This window comes from Mixia osmundae (genome assembly GCF_000708205.1).
Source record: "Mixia osmundae IAM 14324 unplaced genomic scaffold scaffold_6, whole genome shotgun sequence".
Classification (NCBI taxonomy): Eukaryota; Fungi; Basidiomycota; class Mixiomycetes; order Mixiales; family Mixiaceae; genus Mixia; species Mixia osmundae.
The window spans coordinates 18,781-39,775 of record NW_014575558.1 but is presented as its reverse complement, the minus strand read 5'-3'; the positions used below and the strand labels follow the sequence as shown (position 1 = coordinate 39,775).

Genomic DNA, 20,995 nt, shown 5'->3' with positions numbered 1-20,995 from the left:
GAAGTCGACGTCAATTCCGATTGGTCCAGAGATGATGACATCGACATGAGCTGGGTCTATCTCTGGTATCAAAAAGTCGAGCTCGGTCTTGTCGACGATGCACTTTGCCTGCCAATCTGTGAACGACGGACAAGAGCATTGCTGGCTGGGGAACGTACAGCGACATACCCTGTTGCGAGCAGACGCCTGTGAGCTTCGAGCGAGCCTGTCAGCTCAACCTACACGAAAGCTGGAAAGTATGCAGGGTGATTTGTGACCTGCAGACAGCTGCCAAGAGCGTCAAGCACGCCAGCAACTGGAACATTGAATGCGGCTTGTTGCAATCAAACATGGAAAGGAAGCGAGGAGACAGTGCCATCTCCTCCTAGCGCCGTCGCAATGCGCCCTATCGATCGAACGCAAAGGGTTGCCGTACCTGGACCAAGCAAGACTGTGAGTGACCGCCGTTGGAATGGCATCGAGACGGACATCGGCCTCCAGGACGGTGCACTGAGTATGCGCAGGCGGTCTGCCGGGCACGAGCGCGCAAGCGCCTTCATAATCTTCGTACAACGGCGTGCACATCTGGGTCGCAACGACGTTTGGCTTGCTGCCCTCGTCTGACTGTTGAGCATCAGTCAGTGCTGATCAGGACGCTTACTCGATCACATCTGCCGAGGAGGTCAGTGTGAGCGAACGAGTGCGATACTGGGTGCCGACTTGCGTTCGTCGAGATGTAATCCAACGCTAGTGGATGCCCATGAGCGATGACCTCGATGATCTGCGGGGCCAAGACGGGACGCACTGAACTTCCATCCAGCCTTCGCAGCACGAATGATAAAGCGGCAGATTGAGCGAGCGAGCCGAGACGAGAAACGTGATGATTGCAATTGGCCATCTGAAGGTGGACAGCGAGAGGTGGCTCATGCCTTTGGCCATTCGGAAGTCTGCATCAATGAAGCCACTGTAGTCGAGCACCACCGTGACTGATGCTGGCTCAAGATCGTCTTGCGCATATTCCACAGGATCGGGACCTGCACCCCGGGTCTTGCAGGCGGCCTGCTCGATCTGAGTATCTGGTGATTCTGCCGGTCAGAGTAGCCAACAGACCTCGTAAACGACTGCATGCGGATATCAGTATTGCCATGTCATAGAGGCGCATCATCGGGCGCTTGCATTCGATGTCGTATGCTTGATGAAAGATCCCCCGGGTTGTCAGCTGAGATGTAGCGTTGGTGGCAGGGAGGGCAGCCACCAGAACAGCAGCAAAGATGAAGAGAATCATACCCTTGAACATGTCAGTACTCGAAACGCTCTCGTAAACCTCGAAGACGACGAGAGGGCGCATCGCGATTGATGCACTCGTCGCTGACACACTGTGCGGTCGTGAAGGAGTGCAGTTGCTGTTACAAGAGTCAAGTGGCGTGCTACTGCAGAATTAAGTGGCGAGACGGATGGCATGCGATTAGACCATAGAGTCATTGGGATGAAGGCGATCTGAGGATGTAGCATTGATCTGCTTGCCGCTGGCGTCCTTCTTGGAGGTGACGACGACAGACTCGGTCGTCTCTTGCGTCTCTGGGTTGTCCGACTGACTGCGAACGACGTCTAGCAGATCTGATGGCGCGAGCAGGTCTGGCGAGTCATCGACATTCGAGCTGTCCTGGCCTGGATTGAGCTCGTAGAAGTTGACGCTCTTGAAGATATAGTAGATCACTACAGCGATCAGGGAACCGATGCCATCGCCGACAAAGTAGATCCAGTGATCGGAAGAGAATCCGGTGACGACAGACGGGCCGAACGCGCGCGCCCAATTCATTGCGGCACCCGTGTAGACGACAGCCCAGAGATGCGATGCAAAGAGAGTCTGTGCGTAATCATCAGCGCAGGCCTTCTGATGAGTCTCGCAACACGGACCAAGCCGATGCCAACGGGTGCAAGTGGCGTGGTGGCATGCTTCTCGACTGCAAGGAACATGACCACGAGGCAAAGCGCTGCTGTGATGAAGGCCTCGATCCAGACGCCCTGCGCGTTGCTTGTCCCTGCGCCTAATGCCGGAGTCACCGCGAGAGGACCGGGCAAGAGGCCGTCTAAGATTGCAGATGCAGCAATCGCGCCTGTCGTCTCGGCGAGGACGTAGAGCACAAACCGGAAGGGGGACAGGATTCCCGTCATGGCCAGAGCCAGACCGACGTTAGGATTGAAGACACTCCCTGTCACTCTATAGAAACACCAAGCCGCGATGAGCAAAGATAGGCCCTGGCATGAAGATCGTAAGCCTCCCGAGGCTGGGCTGACACTGCCAGTGAGCTTACCATCGCGGTCGAGATATAGATGAGCTGTTCGACGCTGGCCACAGTGTTGATCGCTTGCGCGCCAGAGCTCGAGTCAGACTGTCCCGCGCTCGATGCCGCTGCGGCCAGACTGGCGGAATTGCTCGTTGCGGCTGCCTGTATGCCGCCAAGGCCGAGCAAGAGGAAGAGGACGGTGCCCAAGAATTCGCCGACGGCGGCGATGCAATCATTGCGCCAATTGCCGAGCATGCTCTTTGGATGTCTGGCGGCTTGCTTGGCATCGCTAGCCTTGTGCTTGACATCATTGACGACATTGCGCTTCAGAGATCGATTGTCAAGCGATTTTTCGTCGGCAACAGCTCTCTGACGGAGCGAGCCTCCTGTTGGATCCGACATTGTGTGAGCCTCTGTCGGAGCCTCGAAGACCGACAGGCAGAGGGAAGGCGCGCGCAGTCAATCGTTGATCAATCCATCATCGTTCGCTACTTCCATCGGGAGCGGAACAAACGATCAAAATGATCGCCGGGATGCCCCGCCTGCTTGGAAATTATATAAGTCATCAAAGTTTGGCCGAATTGTGCGTACGTCCTGGCTTGGCTGCTCAAGAAGGCGGACATCGCTGCGGCAGGACCCATGCACACATCTGATGCTGTGGCAGTGGCCCCTACTAGCCCAGCTCCTGCTGCAAGCGCCACGGCAGCTGCTCCTTGGGCCTTATACGCCTCATCAGCTAACAGCGTGTTCGTATATAGCAGCGCCCAGCAACTGCGTGTTGGAGCAAGTAAACGTGCTCGTCAGACACGGCGCACGCTATCCGACGAGCGCCGCAGATGAGCGCATCCGACAAGCTTTGCACAAGCTACAGTCAGCCACGAGATACGAGGGCGAGCTCGCCTTTCTTGCAAACTATACATATGATCTGGCCGTCGACGACCTCACTGCCTTTGGAGTGCAACAGTACGTCGACTCGCTCATGCGAGCCACCCATCACTCAAGTCCCACAGAGCCAAAGATCTGGGTGCTCTCCTGGCTCGCCGCTATGGCCATTTGAACGAGCGTACAGCTCCATTTGTGCGCGCGTCATCAAGCCATCGAGTCGTCCAAGCTGCTCGTCACTTCTCTCGCAGGTTCACAGACAGCGACTCCCGTCACCGTCCTATCAGCCCGCTGCTCATCATCGACGAGAGCACGAGCAACGACACGCTCGAGAATAGCTGCCCAGCGCTCAACTTGTCAGAAGCTCGTCGCGCTACGTCACGTTGGCTCGACCGTTCGCTCTCTCACACCGCTCATCGATTGGCCATGCGCGTACCCGGAGTACATCTAACATCCCAAGACGTTGTCGAGCTCATCAGCTTATGTGCATTCGAGAGCGTCGTATCCTCAGAGATGCCGATCTCGCCTTGGTGTGACGTCTTCAGCAAGAGCGAGCTGGCCTCATTTGCCTACTATCACGATCTCAACAAGCACTACAGCTATAGCTGGCCAAACACGCTCGGTCCACCCCAAGGCGCCGGGTGGGTGAACGAACTGATCGCTCGCCTCACGTGCACGCCAGTGCGCGACGCTACACAAGTCAATCACACGCTCTTCTTTCCACTTGATCGTGCCATCTACGTCGACTTTACCCATGACAACCAGATGATCGCGATCGGCTCAGCGATAGGGCTCTGGCAAGAGACGCTCGACCCGCTCAATCCAAACGACACGCGTCGCTTCAAGAGCTCACACATAGTCCCGTTCGGGGGCCATTTCATATTCGAACGCTATAGATGCGCCGGCACAGACCAGAAGAGCATTCGACTCTTGATAAACGACTGCATACAGCGCCTAGATAGCGCAGACGACGGCATGATCGCACTGTCGGGCTGGCTGGCCAAACAAACCTTTGCTAGCAGAGACGCCCGCATACTGTATCAGCAATGCTTTGCCACGCCTCCTTTGCCAAAAGTCACTTCGAATGCATTCCCGACGTTACAGACCAATCATGAGCAGCAGATCCCAGGGACACATCTATAGACCATCGCTTATCGACCAATATACCGCTTCTCGATGTAGCGCATAGGAATAAATGCGACCAGCGAGAAACCGCACGAGAGTTCGAAGCCGAGATCGCCTCCGTACGGAGCTGTGATGTCAAGAGCCAGGCGGCCCACGTACCTGTGAGCCGAGACAGACTGTTAGCACATGCGCCTGTGCGGCAGCGTGCAACGCACCAGACCGTAGACATGCCGACGACTGCTCCAGCGATAGCTGCACCAATAGCGAGGGTGCCAGCTAGACCCATTGGCAGGATAGACCAGTCGCCGTACGCATCGGCTTCATAGTTCGAGAACTTGCCGCCCCGGAAGACGTAGTGCTCCGCAAGCAAGACAGTGGTGAAGCAAGCAAGCCAATAGCTGAGCAAGACGAGCAGGGTATCTAGAGCCGTCTCGAAGTGGGAGTAACCGACGATGCCGAGGACGATGTAGATGATCGTGCCCAGGAGTGTGATGAAGGGCCTCGGGATGGCCTGTGCGTACGGTCCAAGTGTCTGGAAAGTCAGACTGAGTGAGTACATGTTGGGAATGTTGTTGGCCACGATCGACAGTGCGAGAATGACAAGCAGGAACTGGCCGAAGCCACCGAGCTTGCTGAGCGGGCCAGACAACAGACCGCCGGAACCATTGGCGAGGTAGCGATCGTTCCAATCGGCATTGGCCGTGATGGTAGTCATCATAGCAGCGCCTAGTGTTTCCACAAGGATCAGTGGGACATTGAGACCGGCGTATGTCCAAGCAAAGATCGCAAAGGCAGAGGTATCTTCAGGCAGCTGCACACTGTAGTCTGCTGCAAGGCTAGTCCAGCCGAGCGCGAAGCCCGCAATGGCAGCGCCAAAGGACAGAATGGATCCAGTGAGCTCGCGACTGGCAGGTTCAAAGGGCGGCGAGGACATTTCGGTGTAGGCTTCGCCGAAGACGATGAAGAAGATGATCGCAACAGGGATCCAGGACCACTTTTCGTAGATGTGGACGACTCTGTAGCCCATGAAGCTGACGACGAGCGTTATGATGGCGATGATGACTACGGCAGCCCAGACAGGTATGCGATGTGTGTCAGAGACCGCACGCAGGCACTGAGCACCGGCGATGGCATTGATTGTCGACCAACCGACGCAAGCGATACAGTTCAGCACCACTGGCGCCAAGCTGGCTCTACCGAAGGAAAAGCGAGATAGACAGAGTTGACGGAGGCCGAGACGGGCGCCCCATACCGAGAACATGGCGACAGGGATCGTACAGAGCAAGCTAGCCGTCGGCCTGAGCGCGTGAACAACCAGGAATGGGTGGCAAACTCACTTGAAGAAGATGATGACGAGAGTGGCTTCCTTGAACCCGAGGAAGAAGACGGAGGATCCTAGCATACCACTGCACGCGCGACGTCAGATGGCGTCTCCAGTCCAGGTGAGTGGCGTACAGTGCGAAAGTGCTGATGGTCGTGTCGGCGGCCTGTCCAGTGGTTCGTCAGCATCTGATGTCCTTCAGAAGGGATGACTGAGACGAACGAGCCACATCGTGCAGAGGTCATATACATGCTTCTGCTGACGTTCTGTCGGTGGCACACGCTCGATGCCTCTGGTCTCTACGCCGGCAGTGCGAAGGCGATCGGCCATCCGCCAGAGCGGCGCAAAGGGGCCGGTCTTGCGAGGCACATGATCATTGAGGTCGTCAACATAGTCTGCCTGCTCGCCAGATACAACGAAAGCCTCTGCAGGCGTCTTCTCCATATCAGGCGTCAGAGTGCCGGTCATCTTTTCATCTTCGGAGTGCGACATTTTGTCCGGCTCGAAAGAGTACTGGCTTGAAGTTTCGTGTAAACGCAAAGGTGGGAAGCCAGTCAAGGGCCCTTTGCGCGGTGGCAGTGGTGGTCGTCTGGACGGAGGAGTGGGTTATCAGGCAAAGAGCAGAAAATGGGTGGCTCTTATCGCAGACGGGGAGCGCGCAGCTGGCCGGCTGATGATCGATCAGGATCGACAGCTACTCGCGGGCCGCATGGTTCGAGCGCTCTAGCTTTCTGATCTCGAGCATGTGCAGGCCCAGATCTCCGTCTTGTATTCGACTTGGCAATGCTGGCTTATCTCTGCCATCTGCGCAGACTAGACAAGTGCTATGCAGTGCACGACGGAACAATTGAGAACTATGCATTCAAAGACTTTCCCGGTCAAGTCTCCGTTGCGTGCGACTGCTGAAACATGGATATCAATTTGATGTGCGCACGATAAGGCTGTTGCTGATCGTGTCGAGGTCGTGCGACTTGTGTCGGAAGAAAGAAGCTAATTCTTTCTCTATCGGTCTACGCAGCCAGCGCAAAGTCAGAGACAGGGCCAGCTCATTCCAGATCGTGGAGAGCGGCGGTCTCCACTGAGTGGGGAGGGGGCGCGTGGGCGAGCGGGCAGACCTCGTGGTGCCACTTTTTCGCTATCTATTCGGCAAGGAGCCACCGACCGGTTTACTCTCGCAGAATTTTCATCCTCGACAGTTTTCATTAAGGAGGCAGGAAGGTCGTTCTTGCCATCTAGTGTCAACCGGCTCAGTCGCGACACCTGGCCTGGTACGCCTGCAGATCGCCCGTCTCTTCTCCTTATCGCCACTGACCCTGTCTTGACACCACAGCAGAGAACACTTCAACGATGACAAGCATCTCCGACGAGGAAAAGCACTACAGCACCGCCGATCCGTATGCGGCGGGCAGCGAGCCGGAGAAGCTAGGCAGCAATACGTACGATGTCAGCGAGAAGAACGATGATTCGCTCGGTCATCATGTCGAGCGTGAGGTCAATGAGGACCACGTCTTCCATGACCACGGCGATGGTCACACACAGCGTAACCTCAAGTCGCGCCATCTCCAGATGATCGCTATCGGCGGCACGATTGGAACGGGTTAGTCGCCCGTCACGCGACCCCGCTCGCCTTATCACCAAGCTGTGCTGACTTGGCTGACTCGCTCCAGGTCTCTTCCTCGGTTCGGGTGGTGCACTCACGAGTGGTGGACCGGTCGGTCTTCTGCTAGGGTGACTTTCAGGTATTGCTCATCGACGATCGCTGACGCCGCCTGGGATTTCAGATACTGCATCATGGGCTCCGTCGTGTACAGCATGATGGTCGCATTGGGCGAAATGTGCACGCTCTACCCCGTCAGCGGAGCCTTCACACACTATGCAGCCCGCTTCGTCGATCCGGCGCTCGGCTTTGCGCTCGGATGGAATTACTGGTATTCTTATGCAATCACCTTACCTACCGAGATTACCGCTGCGGCTATCGTCATCTCCTACTGGGATGACACCACCAATGTCGCCGTCTGGATTTCAATTTTCCTCGTCGTCATCTGTGCGTTTCCATGACCTCCCATTCTCACGCAAAGGTTCTGACAAGTGAGGCTGATGCAGGCTCGATCAACTTCTTTGGCGTTGTGAGTCATCTGCCTCTCACTATCTGCGTCTCACCTGCTGACCGGCTATGTTCAACTTGTAGCGCTGGTATGGAGAAATGGAATTCTGGTTCTCGCTTATCAAGGTCATCGCGATTGTCGGCTTGATCATCCTTGGCATCGTCATCGATCTCGGTGGTGGTCCCAATCACGATCGACTCGGCTTCCGTTATTGGAAGAACCCGGGACCGTTTGTTCAGCAGAATGACATTCCGGGCGCATGGGGTCGTTTTCTCGCTTTCTGGACCGTCTTCGTCCAAGCTGCCTTCTCTTTCCTGGGCACGGAAATCGTCGCGCTCGCAGCTGGCGAAGCGGCCAACCCTAGAAAGACGGTTCCAAAGGCTATCCGACGAGTGTTCTACCGTATTCTACTCTTCTACGTCGGCGGCATTTTGGTCATCGGACTGACCGTCCCATCCAACTCGCCCGAGCTACTGCAGCCGACCGGTCAAGCAGGCACAGCAGCTCAATCTCCCTTTGTCATCGCGATCAACAATGCCGGTATCAAGACTTTGCCGTCGATCATCAATGCGGTCATTCTTGTGTCTGCTTTCTCGGCCGGCAACTCTGATCTCTATGCAAGCTCGCGTACGCTGTACGGCCTCGCCTGCGATGGCAAAGCACCCAGGATCTTCCGCAAATGCACCAAGGGCGGTCTACCGATCTGGTGCCTCATCATCACCGTCATGATCGGCCCGCTCGCCTACCTCAATGTCAGCAACAATGGAACCACTGTGTTCAATTGGTTCTACAACATCAGCTCGATCACTGGTCTCCTCACTTGGTGGGCAATTCTGCTCACCGCCATCCGATTCTACGCGGGCATCAAAGCCCAAGGCATCGATCGATCCTTGTTCCCATACAAGGCACCGTTCCAGCCATACTTTTCGTACTATGGCTTTGTCATGCTCAACCTGATCATTTTGTTCAACGGCTATCCCGTCTTCCTAGCGGGTAACTGGGATGTTCAGAACTTCATCGTTGCTTGTCAGTCCTACCCGTCGTCCATACATGAGCTCGTGCTGACCTTTGGCGGCTTTCAGACATCACGTTGCCCATCTTTGCGATCTTCTACGTCTTCTGGAAGGTCCTCAAGCGCACCTCTTTCGTTCGTCTCCACGAGATGGGTATGTCGCAAGCTGTGTGCGCCCTCTCACAAACACTGACGTGATGCTACAGACTTTGAGACTGGCAGACGCGAGCTTGACGAGATGGACGTCATTGAAGCAGAAAAGGCAGGAGGCGAGCCAACGACATGGTATGGCAAGATCTGGGCCTGGCTTATGTAGACACGCACGGGCACATTGATTAGATGGTCACTTAATGCAGATGGGATGCTTGTCTTGACCTCGATCGCTCGTCGTGAGTCTGGCTGATTGGCTCTGTACGAATCCTGCACGAGTGATACAACAATGCTGAGCTGCCTACGTTGTCGTCTATCACTTTTTGATAAGCACGTAATCATATACCTCTGACTTGACACGGCCGCCTCGCATGGCGGTCTTGACGTTCTGCGCAAACGTCGTACGATCTCGCCGCAGCTCTTCTGCTGCCTCTGGAGCCGGACAGAGACAGATCAGCTGATGACGCACGTGGGGAGGCACAATCTTGCTCGCCTTTATTGAGAGGATCGTCTGCGTTTGGCTCAAGGAACAGGAACTGAAGGCCGACCATGACCGCGTTGAGATTGAGGACGGGTTTCCAGTCTTCTCGCAATAGGTTCAGACAGACATTTCCCTGATGCATCGATGCACGATCAGCGTCATCGAACGTCTGTCGAGCGGTCGTCTCTGACCTCTAGATCGAGATTGGGATGATAAATCTGCTCGCGCAGTCAGTCCCGGGCATGGCTTCGCACGCGCCAGGGTCAACCACCTTTTGTGTCAGCTTGACCTTGGGCGGCTCATGTGGATAGTTGGTATTGATCGCAAAAGTGAACTTGAATTCGCCGCCCTTGTACATGCCCTCGTCAGGCGTGATGCTGAGCAATCTCGAGGTGGTCAATGCCTGTCTGGCACAATGTCTGACATGCCGAGCGCACCTGAGCTTGAAGTTAAGCAGATCGGTGGGATCCGGGAAGTCGGTCTTCATCGTCGAGGACAGGTCTAGCTCGGTGATGTCTTTTTGAGCTCGCAGTTGGGCCGCAGATACCCGTGGCTTCTTCTTTCCGGCCGCCTCGCCCTCCTTCTTCATGGACCATATCTGTCATTCCGTGGGGTCCAGCATCAGCCGCAGCGAGTACAGACTCTCTCTGAACACATGCTTTGATCATTCCGGCCAGACGACTCGAAGACGGCAGCGCAGGTTTTCTAGCTTCAAGCTATCACGCTTCACGCGTAGATTACGCCTACGCGTCAGAGCAAAGGAGACAAGACACGCTAGCCTGACTCTACAACATCGCCATGGCAGGAAGAGCAAGGAAAAACAGAGGACGGAGCTGAGCAGCTCCCGCGGTCGGTGTCGGCGGCTTGCTCGTTGGCGTGCTCGCGGGCGCCTTGAACGAGGAAAGACCGGTCGGCGTATGCACATCGATCGCTCCGGCCGCGCTCAGCTGGCCAGAATTCGTGAACGCGAGGTATGCCTCATGTCTGCATGTCCGATCAGATCGTTGCCTTACCACAAGGGACGGACGTACGCAGCGGCTGCCGTCGTTTCGTCAGTTGTACTCGTCGCCTTCAAGAGACCGTCGAGAACATGCACGACACCGTTGGCCGCAAAAAAGTCAGTCTTGATGATCTTGACAGCAGGCGCGCCGCCGGCTGCGACGAATGTGCCACTCGAATTGGATATGAAGAGCATTGCTGTGCCTGCAGCAGATACGGCTTTCATCTGATCGACTAGCTGCGTCGAGTAAAGCCTGTCAAGCTGGAGCTGTCAGTGGAGATGGAGACTGTACACGGCAGGTGGACCCACGTTGTGCCGTTGATAATGTGGTTGCGGATGATGGCCTGCAAAGCCCCGTCAGGCTGGGAGGCTAGCTCCTTCTGAATAGACGCGAGCGATGCACTGCCAGATCTCAGACCAGGCTCTCTGACAGTGCACTCGCGAGGAAGCTCACTCTGATGGCGCAAACACGGTGAGCGCTTCCGCGTCCTGGATGTCAGCGACGAGACTGCCAGAAGGAGAGGCCGTCGCGAGCAGGGTGGCGAACGAGCTGCCCTTCACCGTGGGCTGATTGATCGTCGTGACAATGTCCTGCGGCACATCGAACCATTGATCGACGCTATAGATAGAGATACTATCCTTTGTCGTGTGATCTGTCGGCCAGACGTTCACCTGGGCACCCGAGACGGGCTGAGGAGCCGCAAAGGTAGTATCGCCCGTCTTGTTGATGATGATCGGGCTGGGGATGCCGGTGCCGAGGTTGAGACTGAATGTGGCGGGAGGAAGCAGACTGGTGCGGTAGATCGCCGCGCCGTCCTGCTGGATCGCAGTGACGTTGGTGCGGATGACATGGAGCGGCAAGAGTGTGTCGCCAAAGAAGGTTGCGTTCAGCTTGGTAGGGTCGATCGAAGCCCAAGCCTTATCGCTCGGAGATGCAAATGTGATCGCACCGAGCGAGGTATTGAAGATGCCCGAGAAGAAGCTCGGGTTCTTCTTGAGCCAGTCACGAGTTTTGCCGTGTCCGATCTGGCCGAGCGCAAGGTTGACGTCTTGCTGGACGCTGGCCGCAAGACTCGATCGGAGAAGGACGAGCGCTGCATAGCTCAGCAATACCTGTCTCATAACGGCCTTGACTCCCTTGGCAAAGGTTTGCTTTGGTTGCTTGAGACGACGGTAACCTGGAGGGGAAAAGGAGTCACCACGTGACCAATTGCATTGCGACAGACGACAACGGTCTAGCTTCCTCTGCCTCGCGATATCATCAGCATGCGCAAGCAATCAGTTCACACGGAAACGCACCGGTAAGTGGAGTAGGAGAAAGGACTGAGCAGCAAAGGGATGTGATAATGCTCCATTGGATCCTTGACCTCAAAGGTGATCTCCACAAAGGGATAGAATCCGAGGACGCCGCGTTTGGTGAAGTAAGAATTGGTCATGAAGGTGAGCTTGTAGATGCCAATCTCGGGCCGGAAGCCAGGTTCGAGGAGGGTTTGGCATCGGCCGTCTGCATTGGTGGAGGAGGATCGGAGGAAGGAGAAGCCTTCCTGGGTCAGCTTGTCGAGTCTCACTTCCATATCCGTGCCTGGCTTGCCCGTGGTAGAGTCAAGGACTGCGCGATACCCAGTAAGCTCGTGAACGGGTGCCTCTGATGGAACGACCTGCCATGACAAGTGATCGCCGAACGCAGGGGACCGCTCAGGATGGGCACGCGCGACGTCGAGGCTGCTGGCGGTCCGTTGTGGCTGCACGAGACATCCAGTTCGGCTGAGAGAACAGCAGATTGTCAGGGACTGACCTAAAGAGCGCTGGATCGGCCTTGACACGCTTCTTAGCAGGCGTGTTGGCCTCCGTCGGGCTGTCTTCATCATTAGTGACGGCGCGACGCTCGAGCTTAGTCGCTTCGCGCTGTGCCTGAAGACGTGCAATTTCATCCTTTGTCGTCTGTGGTGTCTCTGGGCAGCTTGAGATGTGCTGGCGAATGCGAAAGGCCTTTGGCTTCTCGGTCTGCCATCCGCAGTTCTTGCATGTTGCCAACTCGCCATCATCGGTCGCTGCAGGCCCCGAGATCAACTCCATCATCCTCTTCTGCGTCCGCGCAGACCGACATACTTTCATAAAATGTCCACACGTAGTCCTTGGGGCGACCGCCAGCTGACTGACCAAGCCGACCCGATATGAGCTATCGCTGACGTCCGGACGGCAGCCTGTGTACCTTGCGAGCGCGTGTAGCTGGCGTATCAAGCGGTGAGTTGTTGCTCAAGTCGGCGGCCATCTCTGCGGAACGGGTGCCCGACGATCAGAGTGAGCCGTGGCCGTCGAGAGAGGCAACACACCTGCACTGTTGGCACGCTCTACGCCAGGCAAAGAGGGATCGGTCACCGGAAACGCGTTGCGAGCGGCGGGCACGGTCACGTCGGTCGGAGCGTTCTGTGCAGGCGTAGGCGCTGGATTCGCCGGGGCTGCCGGCTGGGCGGGTCGCTGAGGGTCTGCTGCGGAGGAAGAAAAGTAGGAAGCATGGAACCTGCGCATCAGGGAGGACAGGATGAGGACGACACGAGGGCATTGTAGGGCATGGATCATACACTGACATAACTCGGGGCTCTTCTATGGCCTTGTTTTGACTCGAGCGAAGCGTGGAGATAAACGTTGCGAAACTGAAAAGAAGAAAAAGGGGATCAGATATATCACAAGACTGCCACGTAATCCCTTTTTGGCTCAGCAGGTCCATGGTCTGGTTGGTGTGCTATGGCCAGCTCATGGCACATGCCAGACTCCAGAAAATCCTCGAGACCAAGGAGCAGCACAAGTCAGCCTACGTGCTCGTCCAGCAGACCTTCCTGTGTAAGCTGCCACAATTTGGGTCGTCCGGCTCGGCTCAGCGTCAGACGCAGCGTTTGACTACCGAGGCTTCCCCTACGTCACGCCGGCGCAGCCGACATGCATCGTCCAAGGCCAAAACGACGGCCCGTGGTGCGAGCTCGATGTTGAGCAAAAGCAAGATCAGATCGCCTACATTCGCTATCTGCACGAGCGTTGCATCCCCGGCGTCCCCTTTGATGGCCGATCAGAGACGTTTAAAGAGCTAGAGGGCGTTGCGTATGCGCTATCCGAGCCCGAGCTCGAACGGGTCCTGGCGGCCTATCCGGCCTACCGTCCCCTTCAAGTCTCGTTCCGCACGTTCACCGACGGAGACCTATCGACGCTCACCGCCGAGAGCCACAAAGCCGTCATCCTCGCTGCCAAGGAACAATACCGAGCACCGCGTCTTCAGCCATCTCTGCAGTGCGTTTGAGCCCTCATGCATAGACATAAGGCACGGCTAAAGCGCGAGCAGAGTCTTCTTTGTTTCTATGCGATCAGCCCTTCTGCTCCCTCTGTCACAGCCTTATCTGGGCCATCTGATATGCCTGAAGCCGTACGCGATTCCGCCAGATTATCATCATACGAGCCAGCGCTGGCAATGGCGGCGAAGAAGACTGGGTATTGCGCTTTTCAAGCTTACCTTTGTGCCGCTCTTCCTCTTCTTTCACCTGCCCGTCTATCTTTTCAGCTCCATCATCATCCCAGTAATCACACCGATCCTGGGCAGGAGCATTGCCAATCACCTGATCGCCACAATTGAACGCTATCGTGTCCTTCTTGCAGATCTGACTTGGCGGGCTGCGATCGTTATCGAAGCGCTGATCTGGTCACCTCTGTTTGGCAGCGGCTGGACAACGACAGACATTGTTTAGACGGGCATTTACATCTACACTCACAACATGTTGTTGTCGTCTACGCGTATTGGCAGTCTCGTCCATCTAGTTGTACGATAGTATCACTGGCCGGCGCCCTACTTGGTTTGCGCATTCAGCTTGGCCTGTGAGCGCCGTAAAGCTCCTTGCAACACTGGGCTGAGCGCGTGCTCGACTGAGTGATGATGCCGTCGTTCGGCGGAGCCGCGCTTCTCGACATCCGCCGCGGGCTTTGGGTCTGTGGCACGTCGTGTAGGCATGGGTCTCTCCTTGCGAACCTCGACGAGGTCCCATTCGTCCTCCGATCGGTCATTGTGCGCCAGGTCACGACCAGTCTCACGACCAGCTTGTGCAGTGGCAGCGGCCGTCTCGACGGTTGGCAGGAAGAGTGAGAGGACGCTCGAGTAAGTGACACGAGGATGCTCGCTGACGTGCAAGTAAGAAGAAAGAGTCGCGTGTGAAGGATGTCCGAGGGTCTTGCTTTCGTCCGTGCAAAGGCGGGCCAGATTGGAGAGTATAGCGTCGTGCGATTCTGGCAGCACGTCGATCGCTTGGCTATTCGCGAGAAAGAGGATATCGTATGCTAGCATGGCAAGAGCGGGCGCGAGCTGGTTATAGCTCTCTGCTCGAGCAGGTCTGCTTTCTTTCGCGAGACTGGCCGGCTTTGCCTTCAAAAATGGTAGTCGACTAGCGCTGGGACTTCGTTGCAAATCGTCATCAGGCGTCACTGCTGCTGCAGAGGACGCGAGATAGAGCGCCTGTCGTCTGCGATGCATGTCAGCCACGATCACCCTGACGGCAATGCCCGCTCACTTGTGGGCAGGGTCTGATTCTGCCGCCCTGCTTGGCCGGATGAAGGGCTTCGGCCCCAAATTGACGCGATAGGGCAGCCTGATGCCGAGATACATGGCGATGAGGCGAACAGCATGGGCTGTATAGAGCAGTGCAGCATTGATCGCATCCTTGTCCTGCAACGCCGTTGCTGAGACGCCCGTCGTGATGGCAGACGATGGCAAGGCGAGGCCGACGATGGCGCGCTCGTCGAGATCAAAGACGAGTAGAACGGTGCGAAGGAGCGCTCTGCGGTGGCTCGCAATCTCCTCCGCATCCGTCTGCCATCGATCACGCAATCTGAGCTCTTGTGCGCTCATTGCACGCTCTTGTTCTGCGCACAAATCTGCTCGTCGTTGCGCTGCTGTTGCTAATACCTGTCTGCGATGGCTCAAGGCCGCTCTGCGCGCCTGAACTTGTGTTTGCACTGGCACCTTGTCAGCGCAAACGAAACGATGTGACGCATACGCACGATCGTCGACTCGATCTCGGAGGACCTTGCTGCGCTGCTGACATTGCCTGACGGTGTCGGCCAGTGCGCTCGCTCTTGCCTGAGCGTGTCGTACGACGGGCAAGCTGCTCGATGCGTAGGCGGCATCTGCCCGAGCCTGTGCAGTCACTATGGCTGCCCTGCTCTGCTTGAGGTGGAGCCTGTAGGACGAAAGCCTGCGGAGCCTCGGATGAGCATCCGTCGCTTGACGAGATCATGCTGCAACGTGCTTGGCTGTGAGGCAGGATGAGCAGAGGAGCCTGCTACGATCGTGTCTATCGCAAGAGGGGCACTGCATGAGGCCGGACTGACGCTCTGCATCGCCGAGATGGGTGGAGAGAGGGTGACGCCGGTGACGGTGCAGTGCGTCGCGAGGAGTAGCGAGCGAGAGTCGACTCGGACTCGGTCAGCGAAGCAGTCACTGCGCTTGCTCCGCTGGCGGATGCAAAGGGCACTCCTCACGACGGCAAGAGCGAGCTTAGAGGAGCTCGAGAGCCTGCTGCTGCCTGCACTGCTGCCCGAACTGCTGCTCAATGCGTACCCTGCCTATGCAAACTCGAGCAGGAGTCCAAATGCTGCCTCAAAGATCAGCAGACGACCCCAATCTGCCTGCTTGCAAGCCGCACGAGCTACAGACAAGCTCTTCACGAATGCTTGTCGCAGCCAGGCGAGTGATTCCGTCAGGCGAGCGCAACCTTTTTGCTCATCCGAGACTTCAACGCAGCCGAGAACAAGCGCACAGCCTACTGGGAGCGAGATCCCTCTCGAGCTCTTCTCAGAAACTCCTGATGTGGCTTGGCATGCCTTCACTCAGCTCAACGCCCTCGCTCGCGCCAGGCTGCCAACATCGATCTTGCTTGGACTGTTCGAGCAGACCAAGTCTCATGCGCACAAGGCAACAGCATTCGCTCAATCCCACCAGATATTCGCCTGCCTGCCGTCAAGTGCCAGATCTGCCCTTCTCTTGTCAGACCTGCTCGCACTCGGCATCGATGCCGCACCAGATCCGCCCACCGACCAGGCGGCTCACTATGGCCTCCTCGTGTCACTTTACCAGGCGCTACTCGAACGAGCCCAGGCCGAAGGCACGCAGTGTCCCGTCATCATGCTGCAATGGGCGAATTATCTAGTGTCCCGATTCTCGGCTTCGTCGCATGTCATGACTGCACACTTTCATCTCCTGACGTACTTTCAGAGCCTCCGTCATAGCTCCTCGCGGGGGTTAGGCATACCATCGGAGACACGACAGATTGTACTCGAGACATGTGATCAGCTCGTCCGAAAATTGCTTGCGCTTCGCAAAGAAGCACAGGATCAGCTGGCGTTCGAGCTTGTGGTCATCATGCGCGAAATGCTTCTCTATCCCGTCAGCTCTTCTCTTGCAGAGCTCGTGCCAATCCTAGGCAAACGCCACCTGAGACGTCTGTTCGAACGACTCATGCCAGCAGGCGACCTCGACAGGCTTGACACAAACCTCCGGACGCGCGCTGCGCAAAGCATGGCAATCCTGCTGAAGCGCGCCCTCCAGCTCGACGATGCCCAGCTGACGTCAGCTATATTGGTCACTGTTGAGTCCATCCACCACTGGCTCCCGTCAGCCACGCAGCTCGATCTAGCACATTCAATCGCCGCTCTCGGTACCGAGACCCGCTTGACCATGTATGCCGCCAGATCTTTTGATGCCTTCCTGCAGCAGAAACGATTAGACTTGCCCTCTCTGTCTGCCTACGCAGCTTTGCTCGCACGATTACAGGATTCTGCACTCGATATCCCCCAACAATGGCTGAGACGCGCTGCGTCTGGCGCCACGACGGTCTCTCGCATGCCTATGGAAGTCTATCGCGTTTGGCTGCACATATTTGCAACAAGCCCAGATATTCATCTCGCGCGTTCCTGGTTGACCATGCGAGATGCTTGGTTCCAGGACGCAGACGTCTGGGGGAACTCTGCAAAGAGCATACTTTCTTTCAAAAGCTTGCTCACCCGAGCGCTTGCCTTGCCAACTCTCGCGCCAAGCCTGGACATCTATTCGACCTATGTGTCATCTTCCCGCGAACTGCCCCTCGATCTCTGGCAGGCTTTCACACAGCGTCTGGCCGCCGCACCCACATTTGCTGCTAAGCAGCTTGCAGACGTTGTGCTTTCTCGCGCGCAGTCCAGAGGTGACGTAACGAGCGAACACGTATATTCACTCGTACACCATATGGATGCGAGCGGATCCAGCATCGCGTTGCATCAATTTTCGCAGCGACTCATCCGCGCGCGGCCAGAGCTCGTCTCACAGCAGACCCTCTTTCGCGCAATCGATCGTCTGGCGATCTCAGAGCAAGATCGTCTGACAAGCGCGCTGAAAATGGCAAAACTTGCAGACGCCGCGGGCAAGGGCTCGCCATGTAGAACCCTGCTCGCAAAGATCGGGCATCACGCCACACGACCAAAACCGAATGAGATCAATCTAGGCGAAATTGAGCTCGCTGCTTCAGAACTCGAAGTTGCTGGCTTCGGCAGCGAGCGATGGCTCACGACATGGCGTATATATGCCTTCTCTCGTCGGGCTTGCTATCGGCAAGCTTACAGTATCTGCTCACAGTCGATCGCCAGAGGCATTCTACCGTACGAGATGGCCATCGGCCAACTCACTCGGCGACTAACAGAGCACGGACATGAATACGATGCAAAATTACTTCTTGCTAGATGGCAAGACCTTCGCAAACATCGCAACCAGTCAGAGCGTCCCGACAAGGGGACCACCACTCCTCAAGCCTACACGCCTTTAGTGGTGGCGCGTCTTGCCCGCGAGCAGCGCTATTTTGACCCGAGCTTGCCTCTTGATAACCGACCTGGCGTTGGTTTCGAGCATCAAGCAAGTGACGCTAGTCTTCTGCAAGCCTACAAGATCCAAAATGTTCGGCACAAGCCGGACCGTCTGCGGAAAATGCTTCGGTATGCTTGTACGAGCTACAACGATACAACACAACTCATTGATAAGCTCCGCGTCGATCTTGGCCGATGGGGCGGACGTCTCTCTGCACAAGATCTTCATGCGATTTTGCTCTTTGAGGCTCAGCGCACCTCTGTCGATCTCGCACGTCTCCATGCTGCGCATGCCGACCTCTGTCAGATACAAGACGCAGGCTCAGACGAAATGGTGTACGGTCTGACTCGCGCGGGCGAGCTCAGCAAAGCCATCAAAGCTGCAAAAGCACCGACAGCGCCCGTGGCCTCGCACGTGATTGCCTTCCTATCCCTCCATCTATCTCGCGCCGGACGATTTGAAGACAGCAACGCCATCTTGAATCTTGTCGAAGAAGATTCCCATGTGCAACAAGCGCGAATCTATTCTGACGCATTGGAGAACAGACGCCAACTCAGCGTTGCAGCCTTTGGAGGAGGCAAACACGCGAGCGCTGCCGTCTCTGTTCTTTGCGCCACAACTTGGCATCGTGCGGCGGAATATGCGAGCCGGATCCATCTGCTGCCCCTCGAACTTGTAGGCACACGTCTCAAGGGGGGATAGCTCCTCGCGTCCGGAACTAGCGTCGCCTTTGACGACCGATTCGCGATCTCAGCGTGACCTTGCGAGCGAGCTCGTCAGAGAGTGATACGAAAGAGATCATTATGCTTAAAAGCAAGCTTGTCGCAGGCGCTGTCATCGCATTTCATGCAGTGTTTGCGTAAGTGCGCTCAAATGAGCAATCTCACAATTGACCATGCGTGTCATTGCCAGAGCTGCTTACGTCGAGCTATGTAGCAATCATCTGCTGCTGCCCGAAGGCTGTCAGAGCTGTTGTGTATGTTCCTTAGCTCTTACAGCGCGTGGCGAAGATGCTGATCACAGCATGCAGATCGCCTGCACCGAGGGATTCATCTGCTACAACCCAGTCACAAATGCTCAATGCTGCGCACCCGTCAATGTCGGTCATTAGCTCAGCAGTCACTCAGTATTGGCATGAGTGCAGCTTTGCGAGCTAATGCATCATTGTCTCTTTGACGATGCTTGAGGTTAGAATTTGCATTTACATCGGCTGCAGTGACGGGACCATTCTTGTTGCTAGAAACATAAGAAGACTCGACAGAGCAGCAACGGTATCTGTGAGCTGCCACCTTCGCGTTTGAGTATGTGATCTTTGAGCAATCGCAGTTCGGATCGCAAATTACCGTCTACGATTGCGACCATCTGCGCAGGGATACGCCAGAATGATCAGATGCCACCTGATCGCCTTTACACTGGCAGCTAGCGCTGCATGGTTCACGACGTGCGTAGCTTTCTGTCGCCAACGCTTTCGCTGAAATCTTTCTAGGGCGGCGGGATTTGTAGTCTGTAATGAAAGCCTGGGCATGTTCACCCTCCCGAATGGGTGCGCCAGCTGCTGTGTGAGCATCACGACCGACGAGGAGTGTCTTGACTGACGTACTATAATCACAGACTGGCTGCAATGCTGGTCGTCCATGCTACATTGGATCTTTCCATGCCGACGTGCCTCGGATCGTTTGCTGTGAGTGATAGCTCAGCGTGCGACAACAAGCAGTCTATCGGCGTATAGTCGCTCTCGTTTATGCATCGCAGACTACCGACTTTGATCGTCGACATGATGATGAGCAAAGTGCAACAGATCGAGGAATGGCAAGTATGTGCGCTTCTATGGGAGAAGAGCGAGATGAGCGAGATTTGCGCCGCTTGCGGCGTTTCGTTTTTGCGACCCCCGTCCGGCACGCATGGATCTAGCATCTAGCGTGTCGCAGTAACCCCATGCGTGACCTAACTCGAGTCGTTTTGGACGAGCGACGAGAGGCTGTAGCCAGGGTCCAACCGCCTATGAGTATGTCACGCCTGCGCCGCAAACTTTCATGACAAACATGAAGAAAGCAATGATTCTGGCAGGCTATCTCTTTGCTTCGGTAAGTGCACTTTCCATGTGGCCGCCGCCTTACGACGAACCACGATGACACAGTTTGATGGTATCATAGCGGCGGTGGACTGCGCTGGCGGGTTCACATTGAATGATGGATGCCAACACTGCTGTGTAGGTCAGATCGTCGACAGCGTCGCAATGCTGAGGATAAACACAGGATGTGTGCGACTTTGGCAAAGACTGCAGCCTTGGCGCGACATTCTGCTGCAAATTCTTCTGAGCTTTGGTACAGCAGCACTGCTATCGCTCGCATCTGTGCAGCGGCACCTATGACGTTTATAGGATCTGTTGATGCATTGATCTCGCGCATGTTGCCCATACACATCGCATTGACAGTGTATCTGTACCCTCGACTGGCCATGACGGGTGGACACAAAAGCAGGACTGACTCGCGCTGGAATGAGGCTTGTGCGTACAAGCGCTGAGATGTGACTGTACGATCTGCTCGGCCAAATATAGCGCGCAATGCTCACATCAGCGTGTTTTGCAAGGACATCGCCACTTTCCGCTGTTCTCTGTGCCGTGTGAGTATGTCACTTGACAGTCTCCTTGAGTGACTTTTGGGCTGACTCGAGACATAAGATCCGACGGTCTTTTGTCGATGAGGGAGGTATGCCAGGCCGAGGGTAGGTATCGAGTAAAACAAGGCTCAAGAGCTACGATGTCGTAGGACGAACACTGACG

General features: G+C 56.1%; 13 protein-coding genes across 13 annotated transcripts; 6 read left to right on the top strand and 7 right to left on the bottom strand.

The window, feature by feature from the left end:
- Nucleotides 1-68: 68 nt before the first annotated feature.
- On the bottom strand, nt 69-1,327 carry L969DRAFT_49685 (uncharacterized protein; the record flags this gene model as incomplete). Its single annotated transcript, XM_014711752.1, has 5 exons — nt 69-205; nt 297-603; nt 678-726; nt 785-1,055; nt 1,102-1,327. The coding sequence occupies 5 exons, from the start codon at nt 1,325-1,327 to the stop codon at nt 69-71; spliced, it is 990 nt and encodes a 329-aa protein (XP_014567238.1).
- Nucleotides 1,328-1,444: 117 nt separating this feature from the next.
- On the bottom strand, nt 1,445-2,669 carry L969DRAFT_50253 (uncharacterized protein; the record flags this gene model as incomplete). The annotated part of the gene is made up of 3 exons (XM_014711751.1): nt 1,445-1,846; nt 1,897-2,238; nt 2,295-2,669. The coding sequence occupies 3 exons, from the start codon at nt 2,667-2,669 to the stop codon at nt 1,445-1,447; spliced, it is 1,119 nt and encodes a 372-aa protein (XP_014567237.1).
- A 237-nt stretch (nt 2,670-2,906) lies between these two features.
- On the top strand, nt 2,907-4,292 carry L969DRAFT_50088 (uncharacterized protein; the record flags this gene model as incomplete). The annotated part of the gene is made up of 3 exons (XM_014711750.1): nt 2,907-3,013; nt 3,072-3,230; nt 3,278-4,292. The coding sequence occupies 3 exons, from the start codon at nt 2,907-2,909 to the stop codon at nt 4,290-4,292; spliced, it is 1,281 nt and encodes a 426-aa protein (XP_014567236.1).
- An 8-nt stretch (nt 4,293-4,300) lies between these two features.
- Nucleotides 4,301-6,087, bottom strand: L969DRAFT_17698 (uncharacterized protein; the record flags this gene model as incomplete). The annotated part of the gene is made up of 5 exons (XM_014711674.1): nt 4,301-4,433; nt 4,490-5,560; nt 5,612-5,680; nt 5,730-5,761; nt 5,818-6,087. 5 exons carry the CDS (start codon nt 6,085-6,087, stop codon nt 4,301-4,303), a joined length of 1,575 nt encoding a protein of 524 aa, XP_014567160.1.
- Nucleotides 6,088-6,378: 291 nt separating this feature from the next.
- L969DRAFT_62736 (uncharacterized protein) lies at nt 6,379-9,070 on the top strand (the record flags this gene model as incomplete). Its single annotated transcript, XM_014711749.1, has 9 exons — nt 6,379-6,472; nt 6,747-6,863; nt 6,926-7,192; nt 7,263-7,323; nt 7,377-7,639; nt 7,699-7,721; nt 7,784-8,726; nt 8,783-8,866; nt 8,919-9,070. The coding sequence occupies 9 exons, from the start codon at nt 6,379-6,381 to the stop codon at nt 9,026-9,028; spliced, it is 1,962 nt and encodes a 653-aa protein (XP_014567235.1). The 3' UTR covers nt 9,029-9,070.
- Nucleotides 9,071-9,115: 45 nt separating this feature from the next.
- On the bottom strand, nt 9,116-10,068 carry L969DRAFT_87820 (uncharacterized protein). Its single transcript, XM_014711748.1, has 6 exons — nt 10,003-10,068; nt 9,781-9,941; nt 9,615-9,720; nt 9,535-9,561; nt 9,356-9,476; nt 9,116-9,294 (listed from the first exon to the last, which is right to left on the bottom strand). Exons 1-6 carry the CDS (start codon nt 10,009-10,011, stop codon nt 9,179-9,181), a joined length of 540 nt encoding a protein of 179 aa, XP_014567234.1. The 5' UTR covers nt 10,012-10,068; the 3' UTR covers nt 9,116-9,178.
- L969DRAFT_472159 (uncharacterized protein) lies at nt 9,833-11,748 on the bottom strand. The gene is made up of 6 exons (XM_014711747.1): nt 11,643-11,748; nt 10,798-11,588; nt 10,653-10,745; nt 10,375-10,596; nt 10,003-10,327; nt 9,833-9,941 (listed from the first exon to the last, which is right to left on the bottom strand). Exons 2-5 carry the CDS (start codon nt 11,463-11,465, stop codon nt 10,129-10,131), a joined length of 1,182 nt encoding a protein of 393 aa, XP_014567233.1. The 5' UTR covers nt 11,466-11,588; nt 11,643-11,748; the 3' UTR covers nt 9,833-9,941; nt 10,003-10,128.
- L969DRAFT_87814 (uncharacterized protein) lies at nt 11,505-13,069 on the bottom strand. Its single transcript, XM_014711746.1, has 8 exons — nt 12,926-13,069; nt 12,677-12,864; nt 12,556-12,617; nt 12,453-12,498; nt 12,139-12,394; nt 12,006-12,085; nt 11,643-11,952; nt 11,505-11,588 (listed from the first exon to the last, which is right to left on the bottom strand). Exons 1-8 carry the CDS (start codon nt 12,931-12,933, stop codon nt 11,579-11,581), a joined length of 960 nt encoding a protein of 319 aa, XP_014567232.1. The 5' UTR covers nt 12,934-13,069; the 3' UTR covers nt 11,505-11,578.
- On the top strand, nt 12,890-14,077 carry L969DRAFT_24205 (uncharacterized protein; the record flags this gene model as incomplete). The annotated part of the gene is made up of 3 exons (XM_014711716.1): nt 12,890-13,184; nt 13,235-13,625; nt 13,678-14,077. The coding sequence occupies exons 1-3, from the start codon at nt 13,070-13,072 to the stop codon at nt 14,075-14,077; spliced, it is 906 nt and encodes a 301-aa protein (XP_014567202.1). The 5' UTR covers nt 12,890-13,069.
- On the bottom strand, nt 13,755-16,063 carry L969DRAFT_24204 (uncharacterized protein). Its single transcript, XM_014711715.1, has 4 exons — nt 15,629-16,063; nt 15,381-15,574; nt 14,891-15,335; nt 13,755-14,842 (listed from the first exon to the last, which is right to left on the bottom strand). The coding sequence occupies exons 1-4, from the start codon at nt 15,694-15,696 to the stop codon at nt 14,176-14,178; spliced, it is 1,374 nt and encodes a 457-aa protein (XP_014567201.1). The 5' UTR covers nt 15,697-16,063; the 3' UTR covers nt 13,755-14,175.
- On the top strand, nt 15,783-19,260 carry L969DRAFT_87811 (uncharacterized protein). Its single transcript, XM_014711745.1, has 3 exons — nt 15,783-19,072; nt 19,126-19,189; nt 19,244-19,260. The coding sequence occupies exon 1, from the start codon at nt 15,841-15,843 to the stop codon at nt 18,913-18,915; it is 3,075 nt and encodes a 1,024-aa protein (XP_014567231.1). The 5' UTR covers nt 15,783-15,840; the 3' UTR covers nt 18,916-19,072; nt 19,126-19,189; nt 19,244-19,260.
- L969DRAFT_87809 (uncharacterized protein) lies at nt 18,985-19,490 on the top strand. The gene is made up of 4 exons (XM_014711744.1): nt 18,985-19,072; nt 19,126-19,189; nt 19,244-19,400; nt 19,454-19,490. Exons 1-3 carry the CDS (start codon nt 19,017-19,019, stop codon nt 19,322-19,324), a joined length of 201 nt encoding a protein of 66 aa, XP_014567230.1. The 5' UTR covers nt 18,985-19,016; the 3' UTR covers nt 19,325-19,400; nt 19,454-19,490.
- Nucleotides 19,491-20,240: 750 nt separating this feature from the next.
- L969DRAFT_469198 (uncharacterized protein) lies at nt 20,241-20,924 on the top strand. Its single transcript, XM_014711743.1, has 3 exons — nt 20,241-20,297; nt 20,351-20,835; nt 20,894-20,924. Exon 2 carries the CDS (start codon nt 20,407-20,409, stop codon nt 20,734-20,736), a length of 330 nt encoding a protein of 109 aa, XP_014567229.1. The 5' UTR covers nt 20,241-20,297; nt 20,351-20,406; the 3' UTR covers nt 20,737-20,835; nt 20,894-20,924.
- Nucleotides 20,925-20,995: the final 71 nt, after the last annotated feature.

Bases quoted from the DNA above. Each gene is read 5' to 3' on its own strand.
- L969DRAFT_87820 (XM_014711748.1), bottom strand. The intron at 9,721-9,780 runs GTGCGCTCGGCA...GAGATTGCTCAG, and splicing joins CTGCTTAACTTCAAGCTCAG to CATCACGCCTGACGAGGGCA. The intron at 9,295-9,355 runs GCGAGCAAGATT...GTCCGGCTCCAG, and splicing joins AGACGATCCTCTCAATAAAG to AGGCAGCAGAAGAGCTGCGG.
- L969DRAFT_472159 (XM_014711747.1), bottom strand. From the start codon at position 11,465: ATGAGACAGGTATTGCTGAGCTATGCAGCGCTCGTCCTTCTCCGATCG. The intron at 10,746-10,797 runs GTGAGCTTCCTC...GAGATCTGGCAG, and splicing joins ACCGTGTTTGCGCCATCAGA to TGCATCGCTCGCGTCTATTC. The intron at 10,328-10,374 runs GTACGTCCGTCC...TCGGACATGCAG, and splicing joins GAAACGACGGCAGCCGCTGC to ACATGAGGCATACCTCGCGT.
- L969DRAFT_87814 (XM_014711746.1), bottom strand. The intron at 12,618-12,676 runs GTGTGTTGCCTC...CCCGTTCCGCAG, and splicing joins AGAGCGTGCCAACAGTGCAG to AGATGGCCGCCGACTTGAGC. The intron at 12,395-12,452 runs GTATGTCGGTCT...CGGGGCCTGCAG, and splicing joins CGTGTGGACATTTTATGAAA to CGACCGATGATGGCGAGTTG.
- L969DRAFT_24204 (XM_014711715.1), bottom strand. From the start codon at position 15,696: ATGCAGTGCCCCTCTTGCGATAGACACGATCGTAGCAGGCTCCTCTGC. The intron at 15,575-15,628 runs GCACGTTGCAGC...GAGGCTCCGCAG, and splicing joins TCATCCTGCCTCACAGCCAA to GCTTTCGTCCTACAGGCTCC. The intron at 15,336-15,380 runs GTGCGTATGCGT...ACAAGGTGCCAG, and splicing joins CCGAGATCGAGTCGACGATC to TGCAAACACAAGTTCAGGCG.
- L969DRAFT_87811 (XM_014711745.1), top strand. From the start codon at position 15,841: ATGCAAAGGGCACTCCTCACGACGGCAAGAGCGAGCTTAGAGGAGCTC.
- L969DRAFT_87809 (XM_014711744.1), top strand. From the start codon at position 19,017: ATGCTTAAAAGCAAGCTTGTCGCAGGCGCTGTCATCGCATTTCATGCA. The intron at 19,073-19,125 runs GTAAGTGCGCTC...TGTCATTGCCAG, and splicing joins GCATTTCATGCAGTGTTTGC to AGCTGCTTACGTCGAGCTAT. The intron at 19,190-19,243 runs GTATGTTCCTTA...CACAGCATGCAG, and splicing joins AAGGCTGTCAGAGCTGTTGT to ATCGCCTGCACCGAGGGATT.
- L969DRAFT_469198 (XM_014711743.1), top strand. From the start codon at position 20,407: ATGCCAACACTGCTGTGTAGGTCAGATCGTCGACAGCGTCGCAATGCT.